Here is a 25,122-nt window from a genome sequence, read left to right on the forward strand (position 1 = left end):
CCTTGGAATCCTTGGTGAACTACCAAGGATAGACATGTACTCATTCACTCGGCAAAGCAGAAAAAGTACTTACTACATATATTTTATATTGTTATCTTCCACAGAGGATACAAAAGTTGATAGAACACGGTCCTATCCTCAAGGTTTTAAGTCAAGTCAGAGATGAATAAACATAACAAGGTAGAAACAAGGTGACAGGTTCTACTTCAGAAAAGGATAAACTTTTCATAGTCTGAGGATAAGAAAAAAGAAGGAGTGGGATTTAAGCTACTTTCTGAAGGAAAAGGGAGACTACAGATGGGAAATAACATTCTTAATAAAGGAGCAGCTGCAAAGATGTGTAAGGCAAATAACCTAGTTTGGCAGAAGCACAGGATATATGAAGAAAACCAAGACAGGCCTGCTAGTAAGGGCCTAGAGCCCACAGCACTTGCCCAGCTATGGAGACAAGACCATACGCATAGGGAATCACCAATGTGGTGGGAGATGGGTGGGGAAGGGGAGAGCAGCTGGAATTCATGAAACATAATGATCCAAGCACTTTGCAAAGCAATTTGTAGATACTCTGATTTAAATTAACAATAACCTTGAGGTATATAAAGATTATTATCTCTAATTCAAACTAAAGCTCAAAAAGATTAAATAATTTGCCTAATACCACAATACCTTCCTGGTTCAGGAAAACAATAAAAGGAAATACAAAGAGGTCAGGATATAAATTAAGAAGCAGTGAAGGCAAAAAGGATGGGGAAAGTAAAATGCCAAACTTTACAAGAAAGTAAAATGCCAAACAGGAAGGACAATACAAACCGAAGGCTAAAGAAACAGAGTAAAAGATAAGACAAAACACACAAAGACACGATTTAAGTCCTATGTATATTGAAGGCATTCCTGTATGAGCAAGCAACCTGGTGGGCTTTCTTAGGTACCAGCAGAAGAAAGCAGGTAAAGCACACGGGAATGAGCTTGGGAAACAAGATAAAAAGTACTATCTTCCTTGTTGCTAAATTGATCATACTTCCACTTTCTATGAAGTTACTCCTTCCTTCAAAAATATTTTATCCTATCAATCTGATTTCCTTAGCCTCAGCAACATTAATTTTTAATAATCTCCTTCACTTACAGAATCTTCACACTCTAGCCAGATTACATGCTCATTATTGAAGACAAGGATTCCAACTTGTGTGCCCCTGCAGGTATTCCATTTTCCTAGAGTATACTATACTTCTTCTCTTCTTCCAAACCTGAAAATCTACCTCTTCCAAGAAAAAGTTAACACCAAACCCACTGGATTTAAAGGGACCATAAAATGTGCATGGTTGTCATATCCTTTCACTCATTCCAAATATTCACTGAGAATCCACAAATACACCAGGTACTATAATTAAGTTCTGTGGATAGTAAGATGCATAAAGCACGGTCCTTTTACTTCTTATTTAAGAACCTCAAAGCCTCGAGGGAATGTCACAAATATAAACAATTACAGAACAATATTAAAAGCACCTTAAAGGTACATAGCAAGAGTTATGTGTTCACAGAAGAAAAAACATTACCTGGAGTATTCAAAGACTTCATTTAATAGATGATACTCTATAAATGTGCTTTTCAGCGTTACCAATGATACTATAAATTTTTAAGGGGCCAAGAACCAGGTCTTCTAATTTTGCTGCCCCTGAAGCTCCTAAAATTGTACTTTGAATACAGCTGATACCCAACAAATTTTCCTATACACACATAATCCAACAGAATAGGTATTATTCCACAACATCTTAAGGTATATCAAATCACTAGAATATTTAACTTCAAAGAAATGGATCATTCTTACCGAACAAGATTAAAATAATCATCATTCAAATTAAAAAAACAGAAGTAGGGAACAAGATATTAGTGAGGAATGTTTATTAAAAACTATACAGCAATTGTGGGGAAAAAACAAAAGTTTCTTCACCCTTTCCTATATGATTTCAAAGGAAGAAGTTATTTTTTTAAAAAATCCATTAGGCGTTTGAAGTGTGAAGTGCATATTTTGTAAACTTTAGAGACAGTGTGTCATGTATTAAATAAAATATACAATATATAATTTAAAATGGGAATACACTTAAAAAATAAAGTAACTGGAATTTAGGTGACTATAGTTTTCTTACAAAGTAGCATTATAACAAGTTAACATTAAGATTTAACAAGCATCAAAATATATAAGCTTCAAAATATAGCAAGTAGTTCTATGTTATCAAATACGATAGCTCATAACAGTAGTTTTTAGAATTTTGCAGAACTTCTTTAATTTAAAAAAAAGGTCACCTAAAACTTTTCTATGTGATAAAAGAGATCAATGCAAAGCTGCTTGGCTGATGTGCAAGAGTCCCAAGCCTGGTCTACTTGGCCTCCCTTTCACTCTGAAGCTCCATAAAGGCAGAGACAGTGTCTGCCAGTGGCTGGCACTTAGCCAAAACTCAAAAAATGCTTACAAATGAAAGAACAGGGTATAAGTCAATGAAAAAAAGAGTGAAAGTCATTGATGCACAGTAATTATGCAATCAGAATTGCTGTTTCAAGTTTTATTATGCCTGTATTTTTTTTTTAAGATTTTATTTATTTATTTGACAGAGATAGAGACAGCCAGCGAGAGGGGGAACACAAGCAGGAGGAGTGGAAGAGGAAGAAGCAGGCTCCCAGAACGCTGGGATCACGCCCTGAGCCGAAGGCAGACGCTTAACCGCTGTGCCACCCAGGCGCCCCTTATTATGCCTACTTTTAATAGCAACTTCAAAGTAGATTTATTTAAGAATACAATCAGCACAGAAAAGTCAGGAAAAAGACTGAACTAAATTCAAGAAGCCGTATCAAAACACTGTACTAGGGCACCTGGGTGGCTCTCTGCTGCTTCTCCTGCTTGTGTTCTCTCTCTCGCTCACACTCTCTCTCAAATAAATAAATAAAATCTTAAAAAAGCAAACACTGTACTAGAAGTTGAAGGGTGGACAAAAATAGGTAAGAGAAAGTTCTTTTCCTCCAAGAATATCCTATTATTCATACTCAATAAGTTCAAAAAAAGGCAGAATATGATAAATGGTAGAAGAGAGAAATAAAGCTCTGAGAAACTTTATCTTACTTAAATTCCAACAGGAAAGAACTATGGGGCTATTCCTGGAGGAGGTAGGATCTGATTTGACACCCAAAGACTAGGTAGAATTTCAGTAGGTAAATCTAAAAAAAGTACACTTCTGGTAGAAAAAAGAGCATGAGCAAATGAATGAAAGTAACAAGTTAACTGAGCTAAACTTTAGGCCTCCTGTAGTAAAGAGAGAGAGATTACTGTAAAGGGAGATTCAAAACAGTTTGAAAGGCTACCATTCAACATAAGAAACAGTACCCTGGCAGTACAGGGAGTAAAGGACTTCACTTATCACATTAAGCATACCTATGTGCTATAATCAAATCAAGCAAATACTTACAAGGTCATTCATATTGGTTTGGCTAGCTGGATTAATTTCTTCCAAAAATTCCAAGACATAAAATGTGTATCTATCCATAAGGTGGACTCCAATTGCAGGATCGGGTTGATGCTAGGAAAAAACAAAGCATATACAATGGCATATTATTCAACCATAAGAAAGAAAGAGAAAGAAAGGAAAGAAAGAAAAGAAAAGAAAAGAAAAGAAAAGAAAAGAAAAGAAAAGAAAAGAAAGAGAAAGAAAGAAAGGAAGGAAAGAAGAAAGAAAGAAAGAAAGAAAGAAAGAAAGAAAGAAAGAAGAAAGAAAGAAAAGAAAAGAAAACGAAAGAGAGAAGAGAAAAGAAGAAAAAGAAATCTTGCCATTTGTGGGAACATGGATGGATCTTGAGGGCATTATACTAAATGAAATAAGTCAGAGAAAGACAAATACCATATGATCTCACCCATATGTATAATCTAAAAACAAAGACAAGAACAAAAACCAATCTTATAGATACAGAGAACAAGTTGGTGGTTGCCAGAAATGAGAGGTGGAGGGTAGACCAAATGGGTGAAGGAAGCCAAAGGGACAAACTTCAGTTATAAAATAAATAAGATATGGGATATAATGTACAGCATGGCAACTATAGTTAATAACACTGTATTGCATATTTAAAAGTTACTAAGAAAGTACATCTTAAAAGTTCTCATCACAAGAAAGAAAAATTCTGTAACTACGTATGGTGACTTTTTTTTGGTCTAGTGATACATGTTAGCTAGATGTATTGTGGTGATCATTTTGCAATATATACAAATATTGAATCATTATGTTGTACATCTAAAACTAACACAAGATTGTAGTCAATTATACTTCAATAAAATTTTTTTAAAGATTTTATTTATTTATTTGACAGAGAGAGAAAGCACAAGCAGGGGGAGCAGCAGGCAGAGGGAGATGGAGAAGCAGGCTTCCTGCTGAGTGGGGAGCCCAATGTGGAGCTCGATCCCATGACCCTGGGATCATGACCTGAGCTGAAGGCAGATGTTTAAGCACCTAAACAATCCAGGCACCCCTTCAATAATTTTTTTTTTTAAAGCAAAGCAGAAAAAAGAAGTATATGTCTAATAGGGTCATTATAAAAAAATGTTTTAAATGCAATCAAAATTTCCTTCTAAGGCATTAAAAAGTCTAAGAATAAAAAAAAGACATATTCATAAAGCATATAAGTGATTTCCAAAATAGCTACATATTCCAAAGACAATGCAGTTTACAAGTGGGCAATATGCACCTACCGAGAGTGAATCTTCTCCCACTTGGCTACTAGCTAAAGCCATTATGTTAGGAGAGTAGAATCGTTCATACATGGATGCTCCTTGACAAGTATCAATAATAAACAGTAACTCGTTGTAGCTGAAAGAAAAGTGGTAATATCTTTAACATGAATCATGCTGTTTATCAAACATTAACTAATATTTTTACAATACTTGCATAACATGTTGAAGTCATATCTTAGTCATTTCGTTAGTTAAAAATTTGGGAGTTTTCAGAATTCCCAATACAAATTTGATATTAGAAATATTAAAGCTATAATCTTGTCCAAGGATACTACCACAACAGGGTGTACCACAAAGTGGCTGTTCCAACTCTTTTGCCCTCCCTTATCCTGGCCACATGAATCAGAATCCATTCAACTTTCAATTCAAAAAACACTTATTTGGCACCCAGGCTATCCTAGAAAATGAGCCAGGTTCAGGAAAAAACATGTATGACTTAGTCACCATACTCAAAAAGCTTAAAATCTAACCGGAAGAGAGACACATAAACATTTAACCAAATGGAATATGGTAAGAGTTACAAATAGTTATTAGAGCCTATAGCATGCCTGACCCTCTGCTGGGGATACAGCAATCCCTGTCTTCATAGAGGTTAGAGTGTAACAAAGTCAAAGTGCTCTAAGAGCACTGAAAAAGGAAGAGAGGGGGCTGTAAAGAAAGGCAGGTCAGAGAAAGGTGATGTCTGGCCTGGGCAATGAAGGGTGAGTTATTTTAACTAAAAAAGAAAGGAATAGCATATTCCAGGAGAGGAAAAAGGCTCTACTAAGCCACCTAAATTTGAAAAAGTATAATTGTTTTAGAAAAGGGAACTAGTGCTATGTAGTTAGGATTTACATTAAATTTGGGGAAATGGAGGAAATCAATTTCAAAAAGGTAGGGTAGTAGGGTCAATCTATGTAGTATCCCATATGAAGTATGGATCTTATCCTATAAGTCTGAGGAAGCCAAGCAGGGCTTTTTTTTAAAGTGAAAATAACATAATCAGCTCTGTATTTTAGAATGAGCTGCCTAGCTGGTGAAAGTAGGGAGCAGATATGTTTTTCAAAGGTTTCTCTCAGACACCTGTACAAGGTAAACAACCAACATTGCACCTAGAAAAGAAAGCAAGCGATCTTGCACCATAATATCTAAGCAGGTGATAAAAGGAACAATTCATACGACATATTCATTCTGAGACAAAAATCTGTGGAGGCCCCTGAGGATCGGAAACATCTAAGGTTACGAGGGGCAGTACAGTAAAATGACTGGAGCACTTAGGAATGAGTCCTAGTGAGGGACTTACTAGTTGTGCAGTCTGGAGAGTTAACCTATTTATGCCTCAATTTACTCATGTGTGAAAATAGGAATAATAATAGTATCTACCTCATGGGGTTGTTATTGAAATTAAATGAGACAGCATATATAAAACAGTGCCTAGCACCTAGTATACATGCAGTAAATGTAAACCACGAATAAGAAAAACCAGTACTTAGCAAAAGCTTCCCTTCGATACTTCCATTCATTCTGCTTATGTACATAATTCAATTTTACAATTAATTTGTAGCAGAGTTGTATACATATTTCTCTTTTCCACCAGATTTTAAACACTGTGAAGGCAGAATAAGCATCATATTCCTTTCCGTGCCATGTGTTTAGAAGGTAACCCATAAGTGTTTATTGAAGGTAAACAAGTTAAAAAGCACTTTCTGCTGCTTTATATTCACTTACATTCATATGACAACTTTCAACTAGAGAGGTGCTTACCATGGATTACTAACAATATATCATCCTTAATGTGGGTTAGATTACAAATATTACATTAATCATAATTTCAGCATTTTTTCCAAGGAAGAAATACGTATTGCTATCGCATGGAAAGTCAGAGAATGTACAAAAAGTAACAATTGGCTGAAGGTGGAAAATAAATATATGTTCACCATCCCCCTACATAATGGGGAACTTGATTGGTGGGATCCTTATTTCCTCCAAAAACATTGCTAAATAACAGAAAGATGATCTTAAAGGGTTAACTTTCTTTTATGCTCTTCAAGAACACTAAGTTTTCTTTTAAAAATAGTTCAGTAGAAATAACAAACATAAATCGAAAAGAGTAGAAGTTATTAAAGTAAGTTAAAATCTCATAAAATAGGATCTACAAATCTACTAACTATGGAAAAATTAGGTACTAATTTATCTTATGAAAAGTAGTCATTTGCTAATTACCGTCTTTTTTGCCACATTTGCTCAAAAGCATCTGCAAGTTCTATGTTGGTAATTTCTTCAGAATCTTGAAATTTCAAGAAACCATTTCCACCATGTCCTTGTAGGAAGAGTTAAAGAAGATCAAATACATACATTTTTTTAAATGCATACTGCATACATCCAGATACAAACATTTACTTCATTCATGGCAATATTTTAATATCACTTGTTATTTTATACTCTAAACTGAAAAGTACTATGAAAACAAAAAAATAATTTTCTGTTACACCAATTAAAAATAGAATAATGATAGACTGTGCAAAAAATAGCAGATATAATATCTTCACAAGTTCTTCTATCATTCCATTCTATAAAAGCACATTTATATTTTTGCACTGGCTCCATTATTATGTCAGAAGTGAGTTTCTAGAGATAAATAATTTCTCAAATACCAGGCAAACATTTTGGTGAGAAAGGGGTTGCAAATACTAGCTGGTCCCATAGTATGCTAGTACTAGTCACAGTGTATACTTGGAATGCTATACTACCGAAGTGTCGTTCTCACATATAAATTAAAGTTTCTACTACCAACAACCACTAACCCATGACAGCTGACCAGAAGACTGTGGCATTAGAGCCAGTCTGTCTGGATTCAAATGCTAGCTTGCCACTTAACGACTGTATTAACTTAGGCAAATAACTTACTCTTTTTATGCCTCAGTTTCCCTAGCTGTAAGTAAGAAGTACATCGGCCCCATAGTAGAATGCCTATAAAGCTCCTTTGTGTGGATTTTTAAAAGGTACTTCCCACAGGGCTTCAAAGTAGAAAAATCTATTTCAGTGGCCCCCCTGAATATATGCAGTTCTGTGAGCTCAAAAGTGATTAGTAGTTATATCTTTATGGGGGAAATATGATACTTCTTCCTCCCATTAGAACAACTCTACGGCAGGGCACAGAGCTTACTATGTGTAAACATATACTAGATTGCAGCTCCCACTCAATCCCCTAGCCAAACACTTATGTGCAGTGCACAACCGACACAGCTATATACAATAGCACCTAAATTTTTGGATTACTGTAAGGATGAAATTAAGTCATACACACACTGATCTACAATATTGACTGAGGTACAATAACCGTCATTAAATATTAGCTATTATCATTTTATTATAACTGTCAGCCTTCCTACTCTCTTACATGGATTGGCAAATTTTCTATAAAGGGCCAGGTAGTAAATGTTTTAGACTTACGGCCCATATGGTCTCTGTTGCAACTACTGGACTCTTGCCACTGTAGTGTAAAAGCAGCCATAGACAATAAGTAAAACAAATGGATGCAACCAGTTCTAATACAACTTTATTTCTAAAACAGACAACCTTCCAAGGGCCATAGTTTATCAAATACTATCTTTGACTATTGGAATTTTTTCCCTACCTGGAGCTATCCTGAAAGAGTATCCACAGACTTAGAAAAAAAGTTGTACAACCTTTAGTTTAGTACTGTACTTCATAATATTTGCCACAAAAGCTTGAAAATTTCTTATCACTGTCAGATAAACTAAAATGAAAATATTCCTGACATAGCTCTGCTAATTTATAAAGTTTTTAAATTAATTGAATTTGAAAAGCTGTAAGTAAATGCAACACGACAGACAAAGAAAAGTACACCACCAAGTAGAAGTCAGTAACCATCCTTCTGTGTGACATCTAAAACCATTCTGCAAATGTTTTATCATCAGTTGAATGGAATGCCCTCCGAAAACATTTTTAAATATTGTTTGATCAACATTCATATGTACTGAATACTACCATAAAACAGAGCACTGGAAATAAAAAGATGAACATTATCAATGACATCTTGGAGTTCAAAATCTAATGAAGGCAATAAATATCCAAACAAGAAAGTAGTAAGTTAAATGCTCATAAAGAAACTATAGATTAACGTGGGAGTGAAAAGAGGAGAGCCTACACCAGCCAAGGAGCTAAGAAGTATCTCTGGGTAATTATAAAATATATACCAGGACACTTCTAAGGGGTAAAGGAGGCACTATTAATAATTACATTAGGATAACAGGTGTAAACTACAATTGTCCCAGGCAATTGGAGATATAGGTCACCCTAGACTTACAGAGGAAAAATCACCAAAGGAAGAGACTCCTGAGCTAAGACTAAAAAGATCAGGAATAATCAGGTAGGCAAAGTGAACTGAGAAGACATCAATAAACAAAGGCAACAGCTTAAGCAAATGTTTAGAGGACAGAAAAAGTCCTAGAAGAAAATTAGAGAAAGTGCAAGAACTAAAATGAAATAAATAATATCACTAAATAATAATATATATTCTTATATATATTACATATATAACTAAATAAATAATAAAACTAAACTACATAATTAAGACTTTATCTCCAATATTCCTCAAAGTATAGACAAAAGACTATTACAGTTTGTATGTATTTAACATATTTAAAATGCAGTTTCATAAGCCCCACCCTGGACCAAAACTAAATCAGAATTTTAAAGACCTGAGTATCTGCATTCAAATAATCCTAGAGACACATTAAAATTTGAGACTCCATCAACAGGAAACCATTGTAAAGTTTTATGCAGAGGAAGGACAGATTGGCAATTTTTATTAACTACTTTAGTTAATCCTGTTAATCATCAGGGGACAAAACTGAAGGCAACAAGGCTATAGCAGGGATACTAAATAAAAGGTAATAAGCTTTACCAGGGTAATAGCAAAAAAAAAAAAAAAATAGAGATAATAACCTAAGGGACAGTATAAAATGTTATGCTGCCTCCAAATATCATTTCAAGTTGTCATGAGAAAAGAGAACTACAAAACAAACTATTTTAACAAAAATTCATTTAAGGCGTTTAAATTTCTTTCCATGAAGATTTCTTCTTGAGGAGAATCACAATATATTCTATTTCTAAATACCTAAATTCTCAAATTACCTGTCATATAAATAAGAATATTGCTCCTATCATCAGAAAGAAGACGTTTTGACCGAGGAGTACTAGGTGGGATCCTGCCAGTTAATACCCGTAAAAAATTCTCCACAGTTACCTGGAAAAAAAAGAAATCAGGGGATGAAACAGAATCAGGGGAAACGTGGTAATTTTTTTTTTTATTTTCAAAAACATTCCTTCTTTCTCTATATATTACTCAGCATAAACTGAAAATAAAGCACAAAGTGAAATATAACTCAAAATATATTCATTTAAATATATATCTGAGTTAACTTGCTTCCATTAAATACTAATAGCTAACAAAACTACCCTGGGGAAAAATCAGTTGATTAAATTTAAAACTTTAAATGCTATGCAAAGTATTGCCCAAAATTTAAAAATTATTAACGTCTTCAGAGGCAATTCTTTGGGAAGATACAAAATAAAGAAACTTGAATAAATTCAGCAACATTATAACTATTGCAATTGATTAGTACAACTACCTAGTGAATTCTACATAAACCCTGAAACACAGGTCCATCATGAATCATAAAAATAAAACCATAAGGATGGTTCCATAAATAATCCCCAAATTGTGTATCTTTGATTTTTTAATATATTTTGTTACTTAAATTTTGTTAGGGATATCTTCAACATGTAAAAAATTCATTGCACTTTAAACCAGATTTCCCAACCTGGACTTTGTGGACCTCTAGGATTCTTTGAAAGCATATTTAAAGTTATATTACACAGATCTAAATTTAAAAAGCAGAAAATTTGGGGCGCCTGGGTGGCTCAGTCGTTAGGCGTCTGCCTTCGGCTCAGGTCATGATCCCAGGGTCCTGGAATAGAGCCCCGCATCAGGCTCCCTGTTCAGCGGGAGGTCTGCTTCTCCCACTCCCACTCCCCCTGCTTGTGTTCCCTCTCTCGCTGTCTCTCTCTGTCAAATAAAGAAATAAAATCTTTAAAAAATAATAATAATAAAATAAAAATAAAAAAATAAAAAGCAGAAAGTTTATCTAGCTTTCTTGTTCAACTTTTCCCTAGATCACGAGTATATAAATGTATCTGTGTATGTATGTATTCCTGTACATGTGTGATAATGTTTGGTTTATATTTTTCCCAGAAAACAGCAAAATGCTGAATGTTTTAACAGGACTTTTTTTTGGTTTATATTTTATGATGACTAAATCAACAAGTAGAAAGTCCAACATTCATATACATTTAATTACTGAACAAACGTTTCTGAGTGCCTTCAAAGGCTATAGGTACTTGCTAGGTATAAGATACATGAGACACAGGCCACGTCCCCAAAGAGCTTACAGGCTGGGAGGAGATAGATATGATTTTCAAATTGCTTCAAAACAGGTCCAGGAACACAAAAAATTGTCTTACTTTTGGTAGGCTTGGTAAAAGGGGAAGGATTATTGAGGAAGACTTCACCAAGAAGATGTGTAATTTTAAACATCTTCATTACCTATTAAATTTAAAATGAAGTTTCAAAGGGAAAAATACAGTATGATGCCATTTTTCAAATATACATTTTAATTTTTAATCATAGGCATAAAAACACTGGAAGCATCTTAAAAGTGATTACCTCTAAGTAGTGGAAATATAGGTGAGTTTTTTGTTAATCATTTAAATTTTTCCTCAATTAATATATATGTTAAATATACAAAACTTGAAATTTTAGGTCAAATATGAAAGACGAACAATGAATTTACTGTTAAAAAAAAATAAAGTTGATACATGAAACCTCACTAAAATACTCTAACATAAAAGCCAAGAAAAAGTTGTTCTATCCCAGATATATATATGAAACGTTCATGCTGTGTTAGTTTTACCCCTGTATTGTTTCCTTAATATGAACTCCAGAGACAGAATTATATCAAGGCTTCAGTGACAATTATGTACAAAGTTTAAAGAAAAAAAAATAAGACTATTTTATTCTACCACAATTTAAAATTTAAAAGTAATGATTACTACATTTCAAAAATGTTGCTAAATCAATGTTACCTCATAACTTCTATAATCCACTTCCACATCATCTCCATATACATTTAGTTCCATATTCTTGTGACTAAACACTGTAGCTGGTTTGGGATTTCTAGGGTTGCATGCCATATCGTCTGCAAGCATCAAAACAATGTGACTGGAAAAAAAAAATTCCAGTAAATATCCTACTTAAACCAGTAAGTTAAAAGCAGATACACTTTATTTATATCATGAGACAATTATGTTCATTTTTTTCATTAAAAATAACTTAATTATTGAGTACGTATTTAAAAAGAGCTCTTTAATTGTTTTCATATCCTGATGTAGTATAAGCTTTAAAGCAAAGAAATTAGAGCAATCTGGCATGAATTTATCCACAGAACTTGAAGTTACTAACTTAAATTTTTTCCCAACATAGTGTATTTTATGCCATAGAGCAAAGGAAGCTGAAGGAGCTACACTGTCTTCCCCAAACTTTTTTTTTTTTTAATTTCAGTAATATTTGACATTCTTAAGACTTACCGAGTTCAAATTAAACTATGATATTCCAAAGAATTTAACTTTCAGAATCCCAACTGCTTAAGTATGAAAACATGCAAGTGCAGTCAGGGGGTGTCACAGGAACACATCCCGGCCCAGTCACTCTTCACTGGCTCCACTCCACCTCCGTAAGAGACTAGGTACTGAAATAGCTCCCTCCCTGGCCTCCTGGTTCCACTCCTGCCCTCTTACAGGTAATTTTCCTTAAAATTACCGGTCACCTTTCTGAAATAAGTCAAATCATTAAACTTTCTCACTTAAAATCCTCCAAAGACTCCCCATTTTGATTAGAGGAAAACTGAAACTCCTTTCATGGTCTAAAAGGCTTACTTTCACGTGGCTTCTGTCTACCTCTAACTGCAGCTCCTACCATCCACGTTCACTGTGCTCCTTCCACACTGGCCTTTCTGTTTAGGACTATGCCAAGCCATTACCACTTTAGGGGCTACTGACCAAATGAATTTAGACTTCTCCCAAATCTTTCTATTATCCCAATCTTAGTTGAGCTACTCCATTCTCATTACATGTTTTATTTTCTACAGGTCATTTATGAATTTGAAATCCCCATCACATCCCACCACTACCCCTACTGGAATATAAGCTCTCCGAGCACAGGGGCTTTCTCTATCCTGCTCACCACTGTATCACTCACACTCAGGCTTGGTAAAAGAGCCTGGCAGATAGTAAGTATTCAATAAATATCTGTTGAGTGAATGAAACATTTTCATTTTTGCATGCATTTTCTTTGAGAGAAAATTATAAAATTTATCTTAAATACTTCTCATCTTGATCTTACCATTTAAAGTGGTGAACATGAATCAGGCAATTCTACCATATACTTGAGCTTCCCAAACATAAGGGAAAATTAACGTGGTATACATAATTAGTTTGGCAGGAGATAGCAAGAAGAAAGTGTTCTGCTGCATATGTTCCAAATACATTAAAGTTCAAAACTGAAACATTGTGATTTTTCTTGAGAATTGGCTAGATTTCTATTTTGAAAGGGTTCCAACCCTGCCACATTGAAAGATCAGATCTTCAGCTGTTACTGATTCATGCTCACAGAATGGTGAAGTTATTCCTCTTAAAATGGAAAATACATCTTTCCTTTTTTCAAAATGTAAGTGACTAACTTACGTTATTATCAATCACCTTTTTTGTTATAAACCACTATTAAATAAGACTGAACTGACCTCCAAATCTCAATATAAGACCATTCCTTTAGGCCATCTATTTGATTAACAGTTAATTTTAATCTATGAAATTAAATGACCATTCAATATCTATACAATGTCAATGTCATAAAGAAGTAGTAATTTCAGCTTAAAATTATAAATTCAGGGGTGCCTGGGTGGCTCAGATGGTTAAGCATCCGACTCTTGGTTTTGGCTCAGTTCACGATCTCAGGATCATGAGATCAAGCCCCACATCATCCTGGCTCCCTCCTGGCTCCATGCTCAGCGGGGAGTCTGCTTAGGATTCTCTCTTTCTCTCCCTCTCCCCCTCCCCCTGCTTTCTCTTTCTCTTTCTGTCTCTGAAATAAATAAATCTTTTAAAAAATCATAAATTCAATCAATATTTTTCCCACAGGTAATTCTGAGCCTCCATATAAGTACTATAACCCTCAGTTAACATAAAATTTTAAAAAATCATTTTATTTGTGGATAATCAATGAGAAAAGCAGCACTGGAAACAGACAATTTCAAAGGTTTAGAAGTCCAACCACATATTCTAATTCACTGTTTCTAAAACTTAAGAAATGTTCAGAACTCTCTTCTGGAGGAAAAAAAAAATTCTCACTTGGTCCAGGTGTTAACTTATTTGTATTATGAAACTTACACATATAAATGAAAGTTAACTCCTTAGGCTTATAGTTCTTATAAAACTATGAATAAATACAAAATTATCAATCACATTTTAACAAAATTACCAAACTAATAGTACTCTAAAAACATTAACTCCATTTGAAGAAGGATGTTATTTTGCTAAAACTAACTGACTGCTGTTGTATTAACAGTAGAAAGAGATAATATCTGTCCTGGTTCTACACTTTATTTTTTTTCCTATATTTTGATATCTACACTACAATATAACTTGATAATACAGAAAATATTCACAAAAGTATGTTGTACAAAATGCAATTCATAAATTCCTGTTATGTTATGTTGTTACTTGACTGTTCAGGGATCAGATTTTATATTTAAGATTTGCCAATAAATATTCTTCAAACATTAGTTATTATGAGATCTAACTTGTTGACTCCTTAAAGTGTCTTTTTCACTTGAATATCCAGTCAGCATCCCAGCAGTTTTTAAGTCTTCACTAAGTTGGTATCAAATCAATCACTGCTGGAATCAAAACCAAAGAAAATAAATCTACACTGAAGACATACTACTACATTCCTATAAATAATGACAGCAACTTGCTTTGTATCTTATTAAAATTAAGAAAAAATCCCTCAAATATATCCAATTGATACAAGAATATGATATTCTTACAGTCTGGCAATCTTATACTACCATGTGTGATGACTCAACTCTCACACTCTATTCAAGGCCCTGCAAAACCTACATCACACGACAAAGCATATGGCAATATGGCCTTCTCTAAACACAAAACCAAAAGAAAAAGTGAGCACAGAAATTGTATAAAGTTCAAACTGGGTTGGAATCCAAACAATATGTCAGTTGTTTATATGAGTTTCCACATATTTTATTTTTTAGAGAGAGAGAGCACGCATTGGGGGGGAGGGACAGAAGGAGAGATAGTATCTTAAGAAGGCTCCGCACAAGGAGGGGGGGTCTGATCTCACCACCCTGAAATCATGACCTAAGCCAAAAACAAGAGACAGACACTTAACTAACTAAGCCACCCAGGCCCCCTTCTACATATTTTAAATCACGCATTCTTGCTAATTAAAAAAATAATGAGGACGTACCTATATATATCTACTAATTTGTACATCATATGTACTTGCTACTTTAAATATATATAATGAGTATTAGTGAAGCATAACTTCTTTACTTTTATAGACTAAAAAAACCTACTAATATTTTCTTCCCTTACCACTCTTTGGTATCTGATTTAATACCTTGATCAAGAATAACTTGACCATGCTTATATAGACTTTAAGGGCAATTAAAATAAAAACGAAATTTTAAGCCTTCTCAAAAAAAGAGGGCATGAAGCACAATTTGAGAAACATGTCGGGGGAAGGGAGTCTAAAATAAATACATTCCATTATGTTTGCCAAACATTAAAGGAACAGGTAAACCCTGCATCAAGACTGCTAGGCCATTCTTTTACTCACCTCCCTAAAGTTCTTCCTTGACCCAATCAGGAACCAGGAACCAGGAACCAATGGGTTAAAAAAGAGCCCATTTTATTTTATTTTATTTTTTTTTTTAAGATTTTTTTTTATTTATTTATTTGACAGAGATAGAGACAGCCAGCGAGAGAGGGAACACAAGCAGGGGGATTGGGAGAGGAAGAAACAGGCTCATAGCAGAGGAGCCCGATGTGGGACTCGATCCCATAACGCCGGGATCACGCCCTGAGCCGAAGGCAGACGCTCAACCGCTGTGCCACCCAGGCGCCCCAAAAAAGAGCCCATTTTAAATAAATGAGTAATCTTTCACTTCCCTACACCATTAGAGTGTGACATTTCAAAAAGCATAGCTCCTCATTTATTAATAGACTGGTATTACCTTAATAAAAATTTTTCACTGAATTAATTAAATTTAAATAAATTACTGTGTTGGTAAAAATGTTTTTTAAATGTTCCCTTAAAACTGCTATACACTCTACAGCCCTGCTACTAATCAGATAATTCCACCTGAGATCATCTTTAGCTCCCAGAGCTAGGATCACCAGGCTTATCTTCGGTAATATCAACATCCCAACATAGAAGAGTAGCTGAAATTAAGGCAGCAGGAGATCTGAGAATCATAGGGATCTTTGATGCTTTCTCTTAAATATCTGGCTTTCTGTTCATAGGTGTTGCTTTTTTTCCCCCTGATATAAATTATTCAGGATACTCTGTAGATTATTGCTTCTGTAGCAATGTAGTAACTACTGGAAAAAGCAAATTCAACAAGTTTTGTGTATAATCATTAGCTTGATAACAGAATAATTTACTTTTACGCTTTTCTCCTCCTTTTCTTCTATGTCTTGAGGAATTTCGAAGCCAATAAATCTCATCACCGAAGTACTATGAAGCTAATCATAACAAATCTGCTAGCCACAGGTTCTAGACCATCAGGATTTCCTTTTTTCTTTTTTTTTTTTTTAAGATTTTATTTATTTATTTGACAGAGACAGAGACAGCCAGCGAGAGAGGAAACACAAGCAGGGGGAGTGGGAGAGGAAGAAGCAGGCTCATAGCAGAGGAGCCTGATGTGGGGCTCGATCCCATAACGCCGGGATCACTCCCTGAACCGAAGGCAGACGCTTAACAACTGCGCCACCCAGGCGCCCCAGACCATTAGGATTTTCTAAATTACTTTCAATTTGCCAAATGTCAAACAACTGGCATTACTAGGCTATAGGATGCCAAGTATTTTATACTTATATTATTAGAAATAAAACTCAAAAACTGCATTGCAGAGACGGGAAATCAACAGTAGCAGACATGTCATATGAGGGTAGAGCTAGCTAGTTATAGGCTCGTGTATTTAAAGTCACATGTGGTTTAGTAATAATAGAACATTTATTGAGCACTTGGTATATCTCAGGCACTGCACTAATAAGATAAGCACATTATAAGAATTATCTCATACATTATTTCCAAGACATGTATTATTATCATCCCTATTTCAGGTTATGGAACTGAGGCACACAGAAGTTTAAGTGTCCTGGGTCACAAAGCTAGTAAATAGTAGAGTTAGGATTCCAACCCAGGTTGTTTGACATAATAATTTATTTGCTCTTAAGAATCCTATATTACCCTTAAATTATATGACCTAGGATTTGGAAGGATATAATGATGTGTTTTGTTTTATGTGGATAATTTAATCAACCCAGGTGATTAAATGAACTCATTATTGCTGTTCAATATTTATAGCACATAATTGACATAACATAGGCCCTTGAAATTCTAAATGGAACCATCAAGAGTCCTTAGCAAACTTTCAAATCAAAGAATAGCACTAGAGCATATAATTTCTCCTTTAAATGTAGTAAGGTATAACTTAAAATTTTAAGTGCCCACTTAAATGCAAAAACCAGAGAACAGAGCTTCTAGGAGGTACAGAGGTTAATGTTCTACAGAGTCTCCAATCAATTCCTGGAAGCCCCTGACTTTTCTACAGAAAGGCAATGGGATTACATCCTGCTGCAGGGCCTTCTCTCACAAGATCTTTTCAGCCACCAAGCCTGACATTTTCACTCTCAACCATCTGCACCTGCACCTGTAGCCTATACCAAGTCTTCACTGCTTCATCTCTGTTTCCAAACACTGCCCAATCTTAATCCCTCTTCCAATAATGGGGGAGGGGGCAAGCAGCAGAGATGCCTCACCCATGACCTTCCCCTTTCCAATAGGCAAGTTTTTTTGTTTGCTTGGCTTGTTTTTTATTTCTTCCCCATTTTCCATTGTTCAATTTCCCACTGACTAGTTTACTGACTGACTCAAGCACACCAGCCTCAAGGCTTGGAATTCAAATCTGTGCATTATATTACCCAAAATTTTAAGTTACTATATTTCTCGACCATTATGGATGGCTCACAGTAACAGTCAATAGTGAAATAAAGAATGTTGCATTAGTGAATGCCACTGCTGAAGCATAACCTATTTTTGTCAAAATAGAAAGGATAAAATTTTTTAAAATCTTAAATTCCACAATATGTGGGATCTTTCACATATCCTCATGTTTAACAGAAATTTTACTTTTGTTATTTTTCTAGTAATGATCTGTACTGATTTAGTCAGGTTTCCCCCAATTCAAACACTTTATATCAAGTATCTTGGTGTCTTGCTTAGCACCAGTAGATTTTATTAGTCTATATGTAAAATTTTTAGAATGCTATAAGCACTCGCCTAGTACTCGACCACAATGCCTGAGTTGCATATTTTGACTGAAAAATACTTGCAAATATCCACAATATGTCTTCTCTGGTACACTTCCATTCTCAAATAACAAGAAAATCAAAAAGTCCTCTTAACTTTCTGGGGGCATTAAGCAAAAGAGTTTAGATATTCTTTTCATCAAGAGGACCTGGATGGCTATGCTTCTTTTGAGGTATCAGTTTTACCATTTTTTAAAAAAATCTATTTGCCAAAGGATAAGATATAGAGACCAAACATTGGTGAAGAGTATTTTGCCACCACACTTTGCTCTTCAATTTGATCATAAGAATCAACTAGGACAAAAATTATAGAAGAAAAATATAAAATCAAGACTATCCCATATGAAAAGAGTAATTAACTGGAAGATAATGATAAATCTCAATCGAATGTAATTCAACAGTTTGGTTTTTTTTAAAGCAATAAAATGGTGTTCATTGACATGAATTTGATTTAACCATTCCATATTAAGTTATACAAGCACTTACTACAGTATTTTATCCAAATTATCAAATATAGATTCATATTTCAGTAAGATTATCAAAAAATAAGAGTAGAAGTTATAGAAAAATGGAAACAAGGTAAGATTACAGAGTGCACCACTTGAGAGTAAAAGAGAAAACGGATTTAAATTCAGAAGAAATATGTCAAGCAATATGGTAGAACTTTCAAAAACAAATTTGAACACAGAATTTTAGTACACAAGCAAATTAAAATAAAAGGGGAAGGGAGAATTCTGAGTAAGGAACTTTTAAAATTTCTTCCAGTTCTAACACAGAAGTGATGACTACTAGTATTTAGAATGTAGCCACAATATGCTAGAGGTAATAGGGTAGGGACAAGATGGTGGAAACAAATATTTGCCAAGCTGACTGTGTGACAGCCATTGCGCTACAGTCCTATCAGATACTTCATTCCCACTAAATCACAACAACCCTGAAGATTACTATTGTCTTCATTCTAAAGATAAGGAAATTCAGTGAGGTCAAACCACTTGCCCCAAGTTACAAGGCTGGTAAGCTGAGGAGTTGAGATTTTATTTCCAAGCCCACACACTTTCCATCCATTACTGCATTCTTTGGCACATTGGAACACCCTGGCTTTTACTCCACTCCCAAGTAATGAGCAGAGCCAAACAACAAAAACAGCAACAATAAACCTTTAGTAATTTCATATTCACATCAACAAATATTAAAGGGACATCACTTTTCCTCATAAGAACCACATCTTAGTATTTCTATTTTCCATGGCTCAATGAAATTTATGCTTTAAATTTCATTACAAACATTTTTAAATTTTTAAATAAATCATATAATTACAGAGCTGTAGATTTTAAGTCGGTTTTCACCTTTAAAAAAAAAAAACTGGAAAAAAATCTTCCCCAAATCTTTTTTAAAATTACAATAAAATCTGACTAAAAATGCAGGGGACTGGAATGTTCTAATTTCAACTCTTTTTTTTGTTTGTTTAAAGATTTTTTTTAAAAGATTTTATTTANCTGGAAAAAAATCTTCCCCAAATCTTTTTTAAAATTACAATAAAATCTGACTAAAAATGCCGGGGACTGGAATGTTCTAATTTCAACTCTTTTTTTTGTTTGTTTAAAGATTTTTTTTAAAAGATTTTATTTATTTATTCGACAGAGATAGAGACAACCAGCGAGAGAGGGAACACAAGCAGGGGGAGTGGGAGAGGAAGAAGCAGGCTCATAGCAGAGGAGCCTGATGTGGGGCTCGATCCCATAATGCCGGGATCACGCCCTGAGCAGAAGGCAGACGCCTAACTGCTGTGCCACCCAGGCGCCCCTCAACTCTTTTTCAAAACCCAATACCGGCCCAGTGCCCCTAGCAGCACTTGCACTGCCTCCACCCTGCAACTGGCCACCAAGGACGCCCTGTCCTATGGCTGTAGCCACTGCTACCTATGTCGCTGCCACCTCAGTACCCACTGTAGGATTAAGCTGTAGTCTCCAATGAGTAAGTATATTCTTTTCTATCATCACACATTTACGAAGTTTCTAAAGGACAGGAAAGATTACTGCCAAGCACAGCATGACTTTTATGAGAGCAAGAGAACTGTAGAAATTCATTAGCACTCTAAGAAGCCACAGAAGAGCAGTTAGCCTGACCACAGAAGTGTTGAACTGAAATCTGCAAAGCATTTTCCAGTTCTGACCTAGATGGGGTAAGCCTCAGCGCACTTCCTTTCCATTGCTCAATATTAGTGGATTGAAGATTTCCTGCTTCTTGTTAGGAGGTTCATTTCATTTCCCATTACTCCCAACTTTATACTCACAACACTGAGAATTACAAGTGGAGAATACTGAAGTTTCTTTACATCATTTCTATATTCAATTTTTTTTAAAAGATTTTATTTATTTATTCGACAGAGATAGAGACAGCCAGCGAGAGAGGGAACACAAGCAGGGGGAGTGGGAGAGGAAGAAGCAGGCTCACAGCAGAGGAGCCTGATGTGGGGCTCGATCCCATAACGCCAGGATCACGCCCTGAGCCGAAGGCAGATGCTTAACCGCTGTGCCACCCAGGCGCCCCTCTATATTCAATTTTTAAAATTAGTTCATTAACTAATGAATATTTTAACCTAAATGAACATGGCTTGAATGAACTGCTCAACTCCCATGGAGGTCAACCGTACAAGAATATAATTCTTATTATCCATGATCCAACCAGTAAGACTTTAAACAAAGTTACTGAGAAACTTAAAAAGTATGGCATTACCACAATAGTAAGAGTATAGGAAGCAATGTATGACACTGCTCTTATGGAAAAGGAAAGTATCCATGTTATAGAGTGGCCTTTTGATGAAGGTGTACCACCATCCAACCAGATTACTGATAACTGGTTAAGTCTTGCAAAACTCAAGTTTTGTGAAGAACCTGGTTGTTGTGCTTCTGTTCACTGTTTTGCAGGCCATGGTAGAGCTCCAATGCTTGTATGCTTAGGAATGAAATATAAAGATGCAGTAGAAATCGTAAGACAAAGCAGCCATTGAGCTTTAACATTAAGCAACTTTTGTATTTAGAGAAGTACCACTATAGAATGTGTCTGTACTGCAAAGACATCAATGGCCAATAAAACTGGGGTGCTTGACGCTATTGTCTTGGAAGTGGAACTTCAGACAGGACCTAATCTGCTGTGCATACTACCCAAGAAGTTGGCTGGATGAATAAGTCTAATGAAACTTTTTTTTTTTTTAAAGATTTTATTTATTTATTTGACAGAGATAGAGACAGCCAGCGAGAGGGGGAACACAAGGAGAGTGGGAGAGGAAGAAGCAGGCTCACAGCAGAGGAGCCTGATGTGGGGCTCGATCCCGTAACGCCGGGATCACGCCCTGAGCCGAAGGCAGACGCTTAACCGCTGTGCCACCCAGGCGCCCCAGTCTAATGAAACTTTTATAGGAATACTGAAAAGCAGTTTTACCAGGTTACATGCTTCACAGAACCTCTATGTTTGGGTTACGGCCAACCTTTCCGGACACTCAGAAGTTCAGCAGTTAAAATTTGCTTATCATTTGTACCAGCCAACCCTTCCTGAAATCATGCAGTACTGAGTCTTAAGTCTTTAAATCTATGCCAGAATCTTATCAATACATAAGAAATATAGACAGATTAGGTACCAAAACATCCAATATAATACTTGTATACTTTTACTATCATACAGAACTAAAACCTAGAAACTATGAACATGCCAGTTCTTATGTGGTTCATTCCTTCAGTCATTTCAAACATTGGAATCAAAGTCTATATGGTTATTTGTTTGCTCACTTTATGTTTAAATTGCCCACCTTCATACTAGTATATATCAGATTTATGTAACCAATGATTTTTGTTAGATTTTATCAAGTTGTACAGTGATTAATGTCTTTTTATAGATCTCATTTTGTGCTGTTATGGAAAACCTCTATCTTGAAAATCTACATTGCACAGAAGCACACCTTTAATGTCTCCAGGCAAAAAAGCCTTACAGTTAATTTAATGGTTGCACTTTTGGGTGCAACTTAACAGAGAAAACCTAAAAAGGAATGAGAGAAGGTTACTCAGTATTTCTAGTATGATACTATCTTTGTCTTATGGCAGAATATGTAGAATATGTTCTTTAATTTAGTAAACATGTTTTAAAGGCAGAAATGCTTTATTATTGTAGCTACAACAATTCTTAATCATAAAATTCGTATTATTTTTCCATACCTACTGGAAGCTGTTTACCGGTATTTTTGTTGAAGCATGCCTTTTTTCCTTCTCTTTCCAACCTCCTCTGTAAAAAAAGAAGTGGATTTCTGCTGGTGGAACTGAGCAGACATTTAATTTTTATATGCTTTTGAGCTGTGTAACTCAGTATTTAGATATTTGATAATTTATTATATAATTGATCAAACAGCAATGTGTATTAATGTTAATTCAACCATGTATTTACTCTGTCTTGTAATGTGTAGTTACAGTTCCATGGGAGAAATAATTTGTCGGGGTTCACCAGCCTGTAAAAACCTAGTGTGAGAGCTAAACATCTAAATAAATAGTGAAATGAAAAAAAAAAAAAAAAGACAATATCTAAACTACTTTCCTAAATAAGAACAATCTATTAAACAAAAATCTTTATTAGTATATGAAAGCTAACATTTGAATATCTATTTTATTAAATATAACAATATAAACAGAATTTGATGAAATGCAGAAAATTAAGTTAGATTTTATTTGCCCAGGATAAAACCTAAAATATGTTTGTTAGAACAAATTCCCTATGAAGGTCTTATTTGATTGTCCTTTGCTTCTAATACAGTGGAGAAAAACTGACATTTTAGGTAAATTAAGTTCTGATTAATAAGGGTTTTAATTTCTAAAATAACATATCTGAATTTCAAGACTGGAAGCCTTGGGCATGGATATAATGTTAAATTAAAGTTAATGGGTGGGCGTTAAGGATTTAATGTCAGGATACTTTTTACTGACCTGAGTAACCTCCTGCTTATTATGCTCAGGTCAAATTCTTGGAAACCATTAACACAAAACTCTGTGAGATATCTTTTCTCCAAAGAAATCAAATTATGCCCATAAATGTTAATTTCACTTACCCTTTCAGCACCTCAGAAAGAGTCAGATATAATGTGGCAGAGAATCACATTTTTTTTTAAATCAATTCTCCATTAGAATCCTCAGAACTCTTTTAGAAATACTTATTATTACCACCACTTTCCATGGTGAAATGTCAAGTTGAGTCTGACTTATTTTGTGGTCTCTCCTACTGTCACCACCCAAACACTTTTACGTTTTTTCTTGGAGGCTACAATTTACTCTCCTGCCCTTTTCTCTTCCCTATATCCCCACTTTAGTTTAAATTATACAAATTGTCAAGTGTATTCCAAATGCTATAGGCTCTCAACATATATTTACTGGTTGGAAAAGGGGAAGAGGGAAGAAGGAGAAAAGAAGTAAATATTCCACACCATCCCTTATCAGTTGCTTTCCTCCCTATTTCTCAGACCAACCTAGAACCCACTCTCAGTCATATGACCTCAAATGCATCAGGCATTTTATCGGTTCCCCCTAATTTTTCAATCTACTTTAGAAAGAATCAGTGTAATAAATGGAAGAGTCAATGCAGATACCTAAAAACCCCCAAATTAATTTTATTCCCTCTCTTCCAGGTTTTGTTTCCCTTCTTTTGGCATCTTCCCCTAACCTATATCAATTCCTTCTGTCTCAAAATCAAAAATCTGTCTCATTTCTAAGTCCCTTCAGTCTACACTCCCTTTCTCCTTCATTCTCACTCAACATCCTCCAGTCACTTTTCCTGCTTCCTTGCTTCCCATTAACTCTTCTAACTATTATAATCATAATTCTACTCATGTAATTCGTAAGGAATTGAGTACACCTCTTACATGGCGCTATTTTCTGGGCAAACTCTTCTTGGGTTCCATGATTCCTCACTTTTCCAGTATTCCAAACATTCCTATCTGTCACACACACTAGGTGTCTTCGTGATAGGGCCCATTAAACATTCAAGATGACCACACTTGGCATCAAATTCAGTAAGAAGGATACAGAACAGGAAACATCTGCCAGTAAAGCAGGTAGTCTTAAAAGACGGCCACAAGGGGCGCCTGGGTGGCGCAGTCATTAAGCTTCTGCCTTTGGCTCAGGGCGTGATCCCAGCATACTGGGATCGAGCCCCACATCAGGCTCCTCCAGTAGGAGCCTGCTTCTTCCTCTCCCACTCCCCCTGCTTGTGTTCCCTCTCTTGCTGGCTGTCTCTCTATGTCAAATTAATAAATAAAATCTTAAAAAAAAAAAAAAGACGGCCACAAAAGAAGCCTAGGTCCTAGAAAGCTGTGAATACATTACCTTTAAAGATAAAAGGGACTTTACAGATGTGATTAAGTTAGGGATCTTGAGATGGGGAGGTTATCCTAAATTATCTGGGTAAACCCACTGTAATCACCAGGATCCTTAAAAGAGAGAGGCAAGAGCATCAGAATCAAAGAAGGTAATGTGAGAGCAGAAACAAAGAGAAAGAAGGAAATATGACAATAGGAGAGCCACTGAAGATGTTATGCTGATGACTTTCAAAATGGAGAATAGGGCCATGAGCCAAGGACAGCAGGC

General features: G+C 35.2%; 1 protein-coding gene and 1 pseudogene across 1 annotated transcript in view; one reads left to right on the plus strand and one right to left on the minus strand.

The window, feature by feature from the left end:
• PIGK (phosphatidylinositol glycan anchor biosynthesis class K) overlaps nt 1-25,122 on the minus strand; it is a 116,691-nt gene that overhangs the window by 67,398 nt on the left and 24,171 nt on the right. The window contains exons 4-8 of the mRNA XM_002922312.4: nt 11,918-12,053; nt 9,908-10,019; nt 6,971-7,067; nt 4,727-4,844; nt 3,456-3,566 (exon numbers count right to left, since the gene is read on the minus strand). Coding sequence (XP_002922358.1) covers nt 3,456-3,566; nt 4,727-4,844; nt 6,971-7,067; nt 9,908-10,019; nt 11,918-12,053 — 574 coding nt within the window. The remainder of the gene's footprint in view (nt 1-3,455; nt 3,567-4,726; nt 4,845-6,970; nt 7,068-9,907; nt 10,020-11,917; nt 12,054-25,122) is intronic.
• On the plus strand, nt 21,112-21,595 carry LOC105238920 (annotated as a pseudogene).

Source organism: Ailuropoda melanoleuca, chromosome 2, assembly GCF_002007445.2.
Source record: "Ailuropoda melanoleuca isolate Jingjing chromosome 2, ASM200744v2, whole genome shotgun sequence".
Classification (NCBI taxonomy): domain Eukaryota; kingdom Metazoa; phylum Chordata; class Mammalia; order Carnivora; family Ursidae; genus Ailuropoda; species Ailuropoda melanoleuca.